The following is an 11,718-nucleotide window of genomic DNA, read 5'->3' as shown; positions in this document are numbered from 1 at the left end:
TTATTATTATTATTATTATGACATTACACCAGTGTATTTATGACATCATATCCACTGTGTTTATGACAACACAACCACTATATCTGACATCACATCCACTGTATCTGTGTCATCACACCCACTGCATGTATGGCATTACACCCACTATATGTATGACATCATATGTTCTATATATGACATCATACTGACTGTGTTTATGACATCATATCCACTGTGTTTATGACAACAGATCCACTATATCTGATATCACATCCACTCTGTGACTTCACATCCACCAACACTAACTGAAACCATTGAAGACAGGGAATGACAACACAGAGAAGAACTTCTAACGTCCACTGGAGATCACAGTCCTGGCCCTACTCCTCCTAACGGGGTGCCCTCCCTCCCCCCACACTCTTCCTTCCCAAGGGCCTTGCACGTGGTGTCTTGCCTGGATGGTGGGAGCTGGCAATGCCCGATCCCCCGAGGGCAGCCCCTCCCACTCGGGCCCACATGCCCTATGATGGGCGCAGGACTGTCACACAGCAGGGCACGCTGCACCAAGCACAGGACGTGGAGTCTCGAGGAAGCACAGGGTGGTCCAGCAGAGCACAGATCCTGGGGGGCCTCCCAAAGCCCCGCTGGGAAGCCCTGATGCAGATCTTCCTTCCTGAGGTCCTTGGGTGGGCGCTTGCCAAGCCCTCATCCATCCCCTCCTTCCCACCAGCTCCTGGAAGTGGGTTGGGGTGTCTCTGCACCAGGGTTAGTGGCACTGCTCAGAGAAGAACACACACACATCTCCAGGAGAGCAAGCAGAACTGGGCCTGAATCTGCACCAGGAAAGCACACACAGCTGAGGACCTGGGACCACAGCAGGTAGGTAGGGCCTTGGCTGGCGCTGAAGCTCAGGATACGTGGCAGGACCAAGCATTGGCTGACCAGGTAGGTAGAGACACCCAGCCTGGGTTCATGGGTGCCTCAGGGCTCTGCGAGGGGTGGGAGGGAAATGGATGATGGCTTGGGGGTGTGTGTTGATGGGGAGGGGAGAAGAGCTGGGGCAGGGAGGGGTTCCTTGAGACTTGGGTTACTAGGGGGCCTACAGGGGAAAATCTGGACTTCCCAGGACAGGGAGCAGCCTGCCCCAGGGGATGCTGAATAGGCATCCCCTCTGGAGGGGTGGAGGAGGCCCAGGCACCATGACATGGCCCTTAACATCTCTCAGGCCAGTGTGGGCAACAGCTGTTTGCAGGCACCCCTCACCTAGGCTGGGGCTGGCCACTCAGGGCTGTTCCCAGTTGGCAAGCTTTGGGGATGACCTTGGCATTGGCAGCTGGTGAGTGCTACTTCTCCAGGTGAGTCTCAGGTCTCCAGTGACCAAGCTCAAACCTAAGCAGAACAAAACAACCCTCCTTCCCGCCAATGAATTCTCCTCCTCCTCCTCTTCTTCCCTCTCCTCCATGCCCCTTCTCCTCTTCCTGCATCTCCCTCCTCCTCCTTCCACTTTTCCTCCTCCTTCTCCTTTTCCTCCTTTGGAACAAAAGTTTATACCATGCACACCCACTCACAGCAAAGCCAGTTGTGGGGTACTTGCCCACCATGTACCCAGGGCCCTATTATCTCCTCACAGTCTTTGCTGCCCTTGTCCCTACAGTTCTTCCAGGCTGTGGAGGCCAGGGTAGGGGAAGATTGCTTGTAGACTGGTACTGGGTGCCATGGGCCTCGGGGTCCTCTGCCCTCAATTGCGGAAAGGCTCCAGGGTGCTGCCTTCCTGGGGACTCCCTAGGGCAGTGTATATGATCCTGAAGACAGGCTGGATCCTGCGATCTCCCCACCGGAGCATCTCCTGTGTGCCCCACAGCTCTTCCTTGCCAGCGCTGGCTCCTTGTGGCAGAGATAGCCTCCAGAGAGGCTCCTCTAGGTCCCATTTGGCCTGGGGGCCCATCAGCATTGGTAGCTCAGAGCCCACAGGGTGGGTGTTTGCAGGTGGCCAGGAGCCAGGGCCAATGTCAGAGCCCCCAACTACACCTTCTTCAGCCTCTGCTATGTAGGGGTCTCTGTCTGAGGTGCAGGCACCCATTTTGCTGCACATGACGGTACCCTGCTTGGGCCTCCAGCACCTCCCTGAACTGATTTTGGCTTGGTTGGTGGAGCACCTTCCAGCTGGTAGAAGCTGAGGGGGCTGGGCCTGGCTTCCCTGCCCCTCTGCACCACTCAAGGCCCCTGCTGTTTGTGTGGACTGCCTCTTCCCCCGTTACACTTTTTCTGTTGCCTGCTAGCAGAGGGTGTGCCTGGATATGTTGAGCCTATGCTTCTTAAGCCTTGGGGTGGTTCAACGGCTTTAGCCCCTCTCTCGTTCCCTGACTCTTCTGCTGCCAGCTGAGGTCTGGGCTTTGCCGGAGGCTGGTTCTCGGCCCTAGGAAATAATGCCTGGCTGTGGCCTTCCTCCCCAGTGTCACAGCTGGAGGATAGCCGCCTGCACTTCAGAAACAGAACGATTCCTTCCTGGATGGTCTGAGTGCTGTTCTCAGCAAATGACCCTGCCTGCACCATGACCTGAGGGATCAGGACACTGTCTTCTGATGCCCTGCAGACACTTTCTGCTTGACTCTGGTTCTCCTCGGTCACTGCCATGGTGGCCTCACACTCCTCTTCATCTTGAATGAGCTTCATTAACTGCAGGAAACTGAGTGCACACTCTCGCTGATCCAGTAGCTCGAGCTTGCCCTGGAGGGCAGTGGTCAGGGAGGCTCGAGCTAGGATGTGTCTCAGGCAAGTCGTGTCTGCGCTTCTCACTGACAAGGGGCTGTGCTGCATGGCTTTCTGAATCAGGGGCACTAATCGTACCAAAAAGCCAGAGGTAGTCTCTCCAGACTTCTGGAAGGTCTGGACTAACTTAAACTGTGAACGTCTATGGTCCTCTTTATCCTCAAAGATCTGCTTCAGGGCCTCCAGGCACTCCTTCACTGTCATGAAGTCATTGCTGGCCCTCAGCACCTGCATGATGGACTGGGCAGGGCCACATAAGCTCTCCAGCAAATGCCACCTCTTCTCTATCTCATGCACCTGCCATAGCTGCATCATCTCAGTCATCTGCTCTAGCCAGGTTTCAAAGCTCTCTTCACCTGGGCCTGGGAGAGTGTTTCCCAAAAATGTCTTGAGTTTCCAGTACCACAGGCTTTCTTTCAGAAGCTGCAAGACTGGTTGCCTGACTTGAGATACACCCTCTGGATCTGCGCCCTCAGAGTGAGTGCTGTACTGCAGGGTTTTGGCAACATCTACCATTCTTCAGCCCTCATCTTTTAGGAAGTCCTTCAGTTTGTTGATAAATTCCTCATCTGGGCTATGGGGTTTCACCACCACTTCCCAGGTACCTCCCTTTCTTAGGATCTGGCTGGGCACTGTAGCATAGTTGATGGTGTCAGTCAATTCAAGGAAAACTGCATTAGTGTGGTCTTCCCTTCTGAACACTGTGCCCAGCACCCTGTAGGTGCAGAGGGACTCAGCCTCTCCTCAGGGTCTCTTTAATTTCTGCCTCACTACACTCCACAGGGATCCCCACGAATAGCAAGGCCTTCCTAGAGTCCAGGTCCATTCCTCTGCACCAAACTTCCAACAGAGTCACAGCCATTGCTCCCACTTTCTATGGACTGGTCTAATACTAAGTGCAGTAATCAGCTCACAAAGTGTGAGCTCACAAGGAGGTTTGGGTCAATGCCAAGTACAAAGGCAGAATCATCTCTGTTTTCTACAGCCTATAAACGGAAATGGAGTGGGAACATCATTAATGCCCACCCTCCCAACTCCCACCAAAACCCCTCCACTACCCCCCTTCCCTTTCTTGTCACAGGGATTTAGCCCCTGCTTCCCGGGGCTTCATTAGTCATTTGATGGAGGGGTTTCTTTAGGCCCAGCTTCCCCGACCTTACCCCCTCCCTGCTGACTCCCGCTTGCTGTGGGCTCCTCCTCAAAGTTCCAGGACTCTGCTGTGTGTCCTGGAGGTGCCTGTGGTGAAAAGGCCAGAGGTGGGAGGCAGGGCCCGCCAAACCCTCCAAGCAGGAGGGGTGGTGTGTGTGTGTGTGTGTGTGTGTGTGCACACGCACACATGCCCATGCTATGGCTTTGGGCTGTGCCATCCCAGGGCACCTGGTACCCACTTCTCTGGGTCAGAGGTTAGAGGATGAAGAGGTCAAGTTCCCTCCTTTCTCAGAAAATGCCTGACAGATGAGAAAGATGACTGGAGCTCTGCACAAGGCAATGAAACTGGTGGGTGAAAAGAATGTGTGACAAGCTGTGGTGTTGCCATGGATATTGAGAACAGCATGGACCGTGAGTTTCCATCACAGAGGGGTGTCATGTATTAGGTAAGGTTAAGGAGCAACAGCTGATGTCACTGGCCTCTACCAAAGAAGTATCCTTTGTTGCAGGGGAGGGAAGATGGGGGCTGGGGAGCAAGGACCAAGAGCTGAAAACATGAACCTATGTTTTCCAGCTGTCTGGAAGCTAGAATCAGAGGCAGAAAAGGGACCCAAAAAGGGTCTCCAGTGCCACAATGCAGGAACAGACGACTCTGACCCTAGGTGTGGCCTTACCCTGTAGACCCTGTAAACCTTGGCAGGCAACCCCGGCCCTCCTGCTTTTTGCCAGGGCGTCTCCCACCTCACAGCTGTTCACCACACTGGTTAGGGATCCAGTGGCAGTGCAGATGCTAGAATTCCACCCACAGGCAGCACCAGACCTGCCCTCCAGCGCTGCACACAGAAAGTTCCTAGTGCTGGGGTGGTGGACACTGCTTCACTGGATCTGTTCCAGGCAAGGCCGAAGTTCTGCTTCACAAGCCCCTGCTCAGGCTGTGCCAATTCTGATTCTACAGAAGTGCTCACAAGCACTCTGCTACAGAGGTATGAGAAACTGCTCAACTGGTATTCAATGCTAGTGCAGTTACGATTATTGCTGCAGTGTGCACGCTTAGTCGTTTCTGACTCTTACCGACCCCATGCATCACAGCCCACCAGGCTCCTCTGCCTATGGGATTTTTCAGGTAAAGATACTGGAGTGGATTTTTCAGGTAAAGATACCCCCTTTCCTCTTTCAGGCAGTCTTCCCGACCCAGGGATTGAACCCACGTCTGCCTGCATCTCTGGCAGATTCTTTACCGGCCAAGTCATGAGGAAGCCCTCAATTATTATTACTCTGCCCTCAATTCCACCCCCCTCTCTTAAATCTTAAAGTGAAAGAAAGTGAAGTCGCTCAGTTGTGTCTGACTCTTTGCGACCCCATGGACTGTAGCCCACCAGGCTCCTGCATCCATGGAAATTTCTAGGCATGAGTACTGGAGTGGGTTGCCAGTTCCTTCTCCAGGGGGTCTTCCTGACCCAGGGATCGAACCCAGGTCTCCCACATTGCGCACAGACACTTTACTGTCTCAGCCACCAGGGAATCCCAACCATAAACCTTAATCTGCCTGCAATGCAGGAGACCTAGGTTCCATCCCTGGGTTGGGAAGATCCCCTGGAGAAGGGAACGGCTACCCACTCCAGTATTCAGGCCTGGAGAGTTCCATGGACTGTATAGTCCGTGGGGTCGCAAAGAGTCCGATGCGACTGAGCGACTTGTGCTCCCTCACTCGCTCTTAAACCTTGCCCTAGCTGCCAAGTCCCACCTCCACTGAAGCGCAACCGATGCCTTAAGCCCCTTCCCTGATGCCTAGCCTCCTGGCATGTTTGACCCAGATCGCCACCAAGCTCCACCCCGTCCAAGTCCGGCCTCCACGAGGCCCCACCCCTAACTGAGCTCAGTCCCTGACCCCAAGCCCCACCCTGATGGACGTTCAATCCCTGCTCCCACGAAGCCCCACCCCTTCTCGTGACCCAACCCCCTACTCAAGTCCCATTCCTAACCAAGCCTTGCCACTACCTAAGCCCGATCCCCGCCCCCACTCAAACCACATCCAACCTCGTCCCAAGCACAATGCATGTCCTAAGCCCTGACCTCACTCAAATCCAACTACTGTCCCCAAGCCTCTGCCTTCATTTCCCTGTGGTCCCTGCCCTCACCCAGGGCCACCTTCCTAAATCCCTCCACCCCTCCACACACTCTACCTCAAACACGCCTCATTCCAGAGCAGGGATATGTCTGGTCAGTGGAAGTTGGTAGAGGCCAGGAGAGAAAGGGCTGAAGCCACTTTCCCTCCATGGTAAGGCCCAGAGCTACCAATCCTGACCACCATGGCTGTGAGTGGGGTTAGATGTGAAAGAGGTCCCCCTGCAATTCCGAGGCTGGTCACAATGTCTGGAAATGCCACGGTACTGGTGCACGCCAGGCCTGATATAGTGGGATCCCACTTCCAGGGGAAACATGTAGCCACCAGCCCTTGGGACGCCAAGAAAGATGGCAAGGGTCATTGTAGGGAATCCCATGTGGTTTGGGTTGTGCTCTGTGTCCCAGGCCCCGACCAGTACCCATTGGAGATGCCTACAGGTCAGAGTGCCTGATCAGCACAACCACCATGCATCTGTCGCTGCTGCTGCTGTTGCAGTACACACAGTCCGGGAGCTGGTGGTGGGAAGAGGTTGTGGAGTGATAGACCCTCCCACCTCCCCTATACACCCATTCCACACACACACAGCTGCACATGACCCACTCGCAGCTGTGCCATAGCAGCCTGGCACCAGGCCCTGCCTCGACAGGGGGAGCCCTCACCCCGCCCCACCCCAAGGACACCCCTGATCCTGCTGCACCTGGGAGGACAGAGTTGGAGTTCAACTAGGGGTACCTTGCACTGCAGAGCTGGACAGAGTCCAGCCTCGGATTTGCTGGAAGGTTGCCCACCCCTGGCACACCAGACCCAGCCATAAGCCCAGCAGTCACCGTGGCTCTCTTTGGCAGGGCTCTTACACATTGGAAAGGAGCTGCGGTGTGACAGTTGCCAGTCATGCTCTCCATTTGCATATTCCAAGGGCTCAGCTCAGTGCTGGGTGCAAAAGCAAAGCCTCAGGGGTGCTTGCTAAAGGAAATCCTGATCCTTTCCTTTTAATTGCTCTGTTCTCTAGGGGAGGATGGCAAAACTACTACTGTTTCCTGTAAAAACCGCACATGCATAAAAATGTCTACAGTTCATCCATTCTCCTATTCTCTACTACCCACCTAGTGGCCAAACTGCTTTCCACCCTTTTCCAATGATTTCTTCCACTGAAGGAAAACTTGGCGGGGGTGCGTGGGACCCCCACCTGCCAGTCCGGAAAAGGGCATGGGTGGAGCTCAGGGTTGCTGCTGCGACAAGAGAGCGACTTCTCATGTCAGACCCTTGTGACCCCATGGACCTTAACCCACCAGGCTCCTGTCCTTGGGGTTCTCCAGGCAAGAACACTGGAATGGGTTGCCACTTCCTCCTTCAGGGGATCTTCCCCAACCAGGGCTCCAACTCACATCTGACTGCATCTCCAGCAGATTTTTTACCTGCTAAGCCATTAAGGAAGTCTGCAGCTCAGGGTTACTGCCATGAAATGTATGCACAAATCCGGTGCATGCTAAGTCGCTTTAGTCGTCTCTGACCTTTTGTGACCCCATGGACTGTAGCCCGCCAGACTCCTCTCTCCATGTGATTCTCCAGGCAAGAATACTGGAGTGGGTTGCCATGCTCTCCTCCAGGGGATCTTCCCGACGCAAGAATTGAATCCACAACTGCCTGCATCTCCTGCTTTGCAGGCCGATTCTCTTTTTTTTTTTTTTAATTGAAGAATAATTGCTTTACAGAGTTGTTTTGGTGTCTGCCAAACATCAATGCAATATGTGAACTGTCAACTTCCAGATGTTCAAGCTGGCTTTAGAAAAGGCAGAGGAACCAGAGATCAAATTGCCAACATCCGCTGGATCATCAAAAAGCGAGAGAGTTCCAGAAAAACATCTATTTCTGCTTTATTGACTATGCCAAAGCCTTTGACTGTGTGGATCACAATAAACTGTGGAAAATTCTGAAAGAGATGGGAATACCAGACCGCCTGACCTGCCTCTTGAGAAACCTATATGCAGACCAGGAAGCAACAGTTAGAACTGGACATGGAACAACAGACTGGTTCCAAATAGGAAAAGGAGTACATCAAGGCTGTATATTTTCACCCTGCTTATTTAATTTATATGCAGAGTACATCATGAGAAATGCTGGGCTGGAAGAATCACAAGCTGGAATCAAGATTGCCAGGAGAAATATCAATAACCTCAGATATGCAGATGACACCACCCTTATGGCAGAAAGTGAAGAGGAATTAAAAAGCCTCTTGATGAAAGTGAAAAAGGAGAGTGAAAATGTTGGCTTAAAGCTCAACATTCAGAAACTGAAGATCATGGCATCCAGTCCCATCACTTCATGGGAAATAGATGGGGAAACAGTGGAAAAACAGTGTCAGACTTTATTTTTCTGGGCTCCAAAATCACTGCAGATGGTGATTGCAGCCATGAAATTAAAAGACGCTTACTCCTTGGAAGAAAAGTTATGACCAACCTAGATAGCATATTGAAGAGCAGAGACATTACTTTGCCAACTAAGGTCTGTCTAGTCAAGGCTATGGTTTTTCCAGTAGTCATGTATGGATGTGAGAGTTGGACTGTGAAGAAGGCTGAGCACCAAAGAATTGATGCTTTTGAACTGTGGTGTTGGAGAAGACTCTTGAGAGTCCCTTGGACTGCAAGGAGATCCAGCCAGTCCATCCTAAAGGAGATCAGCCCTGGGAGTTCTTTGGAAGGAATGATGCTAAAGCTGAAACTCCAGTACTTTGGCCATCTCATGTGAAGTGTTGACTCATTGGAAAAGACTGTGATGCTGGGAGGGATTGGGGGCAGGAGGAGAAGGGGATGACAGGATGAGATGGCTGCATGGCATCACTGACTCGATGGACGTGAGTCTGAGTGAACTCCGGGAGTTGGTGATGGACAGGGAGGCCTGGCGTGCTGCAGTTCATGGGGTCGCAAAGAGTCGGACATGACTGAGTGACTGAACTGAACTGAATTGAACTGAAGCTAGTTTCTGACCCCCAAAAAGACGTGGTTTGGCTGATCAGATGCAGTGCTTGTTCCAGCCACCTGCTGAATGGCTTGCAGCAAATTAACATGGATGTGGGGCATTCCATGTGAGTCAGGTTAGGCCTGTTGTACTTGAAAACAGCAGAGAAGTCTATTTTCAACACTCAGCCTTCAAAACATGTTCTGAGTTTTTATCAGAGGTGATTACTTAAAACAAATAAGAGGACACTTAGGTCATGATACTTCCCTATAATGTTTATTAATGCCAGAAATGAAATAGTAAAAATACAGTGAAATTTTCAAAATGGCATGATTTTGTCACATTCACAAGCTCCAGGGGTTGGGACTTCAACATCTTTTTTGGGGAGACACAATCCAACCCACAGCCACCCTCCACCACCTCCCACTTCACTCTGAGCACAAGGCCGCAGCATGTGCTCTGAGGCCTCCACATCCAGTCCCTGTCAGCTCTCGGACCCCTGTCCTGCTGCTCTCTTTACCCATTCTGCTCCAGCCACACTGGTCTCCTCATGCTCCCAAACCTCCCTCAAGTCTTCACTCAGTCTCTGCTTCACAAAGAAGCTGACCCCGACCACATGACTGAAAATAGAAAACAGCTCCTCCAAGCGCTCCCTCTCTTTTCTCCTGCTGCTTGTCCGGCCAGAGATCTCACCACCTTCACATAGTTTACATAGTGTAGTTGTTTTCTCATTTCTTGACAGTTTCTCCCAGCTGCACTGGAACCTCCACGGAGGCCTGGAACAGTGTCCAGCAAAAATTTTTCCTTGAGTTATCGAATAAATAAAGCTTCTATAGAAAATGTAAGAAAATATCCTTGTGAGCTAGGAGTGGGGAAGTACTTCCTAAACATTGTTTTAAGCCCATATCAGATTAAGTCAAGAATATACAAATATTTTTAATATTCTATGATCATCAAGTAGGTTAAGTATAATTGCAATTTGTGGAAATGGGCAAAGGAGGCAAATAGGCTAGTTACAGAAGAGGAAACCCTCAAAGGTCGCAGGATGCAGTAGGAGTGGAGATGGTTGCTGCATGCCAGGTAGCAGCCTGGCACGACTGAATCCAGTGAAGACTGCACATCCCTGAACTCCAGCATTTCTGTTCCTGGGAAACTGTGATCAGTACACTCAATGAGGGTGTATGAGGGGATCCACACAGTGTCGTGTGTGGAGGCGGGAGTCAGAGCCACCTAGATGTCCCACTGTCTCTCCTTCTGCCCTGATGTCAGACCCTCAGGTGGGTCTGGTTAATTCATGAGTTTCCACTTGTGGGATGGATGACAGCAGAAGTCAACATGCTAGACTTGGTATATTCTTTGGGCTTTCCTCACACATGTCTAACCAGAGTGACCACACCTACTCTATGTACCCATGTGACTCTGGTTCTGCCCTGACATGCTTTTTCTCCAGGGATGATGTTAATATGTGCTAAACCTACAACTAAAACTGTAACAATGTCTGCTCACAGCTCCCTCTTTATAGCACCCACAGGGAGTCTGAGACAGGGAACTCATTTAGTTGTCTGTAAGCGACTGTGATGCTTTACTTCCCACTTGGCTTTCAAACAGGATCCCTAGCCCAGCTCCGCACTGCCCTTTACTCAGAGAAGCTGGCCTGCTTTCCTCTCATCACGGTGACTTTATTTATGTATTTTTGCTTGTTCTCATTGTTCACTGATGCACACGGGCTTTCTTTAGTTATGGCCGGTGGCGTCTACAATTTACTTGCTGAGCACAGGCTTCTCATTGTAGTGCCTTCTCTTACTGCAGAATATGGGCTCTAGACCACAGGCTCAGTAGTTGTGGGGCATGGGCTCAGTTACTCCACTGCAGGTTGAATCTTCCTGGACCAGGCATCAAACCATGTCCCTTGCATTGACAGGTGGATTCCCGTCCACTGAACCCCCAGGAAAGTCCTCCATATGTTTTATCTTGCTCTCTCCTGAACTGTAACCACTTTTCTAACCTCTGCTTTCTCCTGGATTAAAAGTATATTGCTATATGTGTGTGTGTGCTAAATCATGTCTGACACTTTGCTATCCAGGAACTGGACCCCGCCTGGCACCTCCGTCCACGGGATTATCCAGGCAAGAATACTGGAGTGGGTTCAAATTTCCTTTTCCAGGGGATATTGCCCACCCAGGGATTGAACCTGTGTCAGTTCCATCTCTTGTGTTGGCAGGCAGATTCTTTACCTCACTCGCGACATGACTATCAAAAGCCTGAAAGAAAGTGTGTGGCTTTACAAATTGGACCACCTCAATCAATTCCTTTACAAGGAGTTCACTGACACCATCCACTAATGCCTGCTGCTAGTCCTTTCCCACTCCTTTCAAACAGGTCCGGCTTACCATCTGCAGCCTTTGACACATTCCCTTTGCATGTGTTTTAACCTAATATCAGCTTTATTACTGATGAACTGATTGAGAAGAATGTGGCTTGGGCATCTGAGCCAAGTCAAGCTGCTGACTTCCTCCAGACTGGCTGAAAACTAGGGATGGCCACCCTCAGGGAAACATGGACCCTGAGGATTGATCCACCTTCCCAGGCTGCTGCCTCCCATGGTCAGCTTCATTTCCTGTCACACTCTGAAATGTGTGACAGGCCCATTTTCTTCCATACATATTATCTCTCAGATTTGCTTTCTCATACTGAATCAGATTATCTGTCACACACACTATTTCTTTAATATTCCTGTGTCA

General features: G+C 51.3%; 1 protein-coding gene across 1 annotated transcript; it reads right to left on the bottom strand.

The window, feature by feature from the left end:
* Positions 1 to 2,193: 2,193 nt before the first annotated feature.
* On the bottom strand, positions 2,194 to 3,610 carry LOC128069464 (paraneoplastic antigen-like protein 5). Its single transcript, XM_052662652.1, is given in 2 exon segments — positions 2,194 to 3,484; positions 3,486 to 3,610. Coding segments are annotated over 2 exon segments (1,416 nt in total).
* Positions 3,611 to 11,718: the final 8,108 nt, after the last annotated feature.

The sequence above is a fragment of the Budorcas taxicolor genome, chromosome X (assembly GCF_023091745.1).
Source record: "Budorcas taxicolor isolate Tak-1 chromosome X, Takin1.1, whole genome shotgun sequence".
NCBI classification, from domain to species: Eukaryota; Metazoa; Chordata; class Mammalia; order Artiodactyla; family Bovidae; genus Budorcas; species Budorcas taxicolor.
This window is presented reverse-complemented; position numbering and strand designations above follow the sequence as displayed.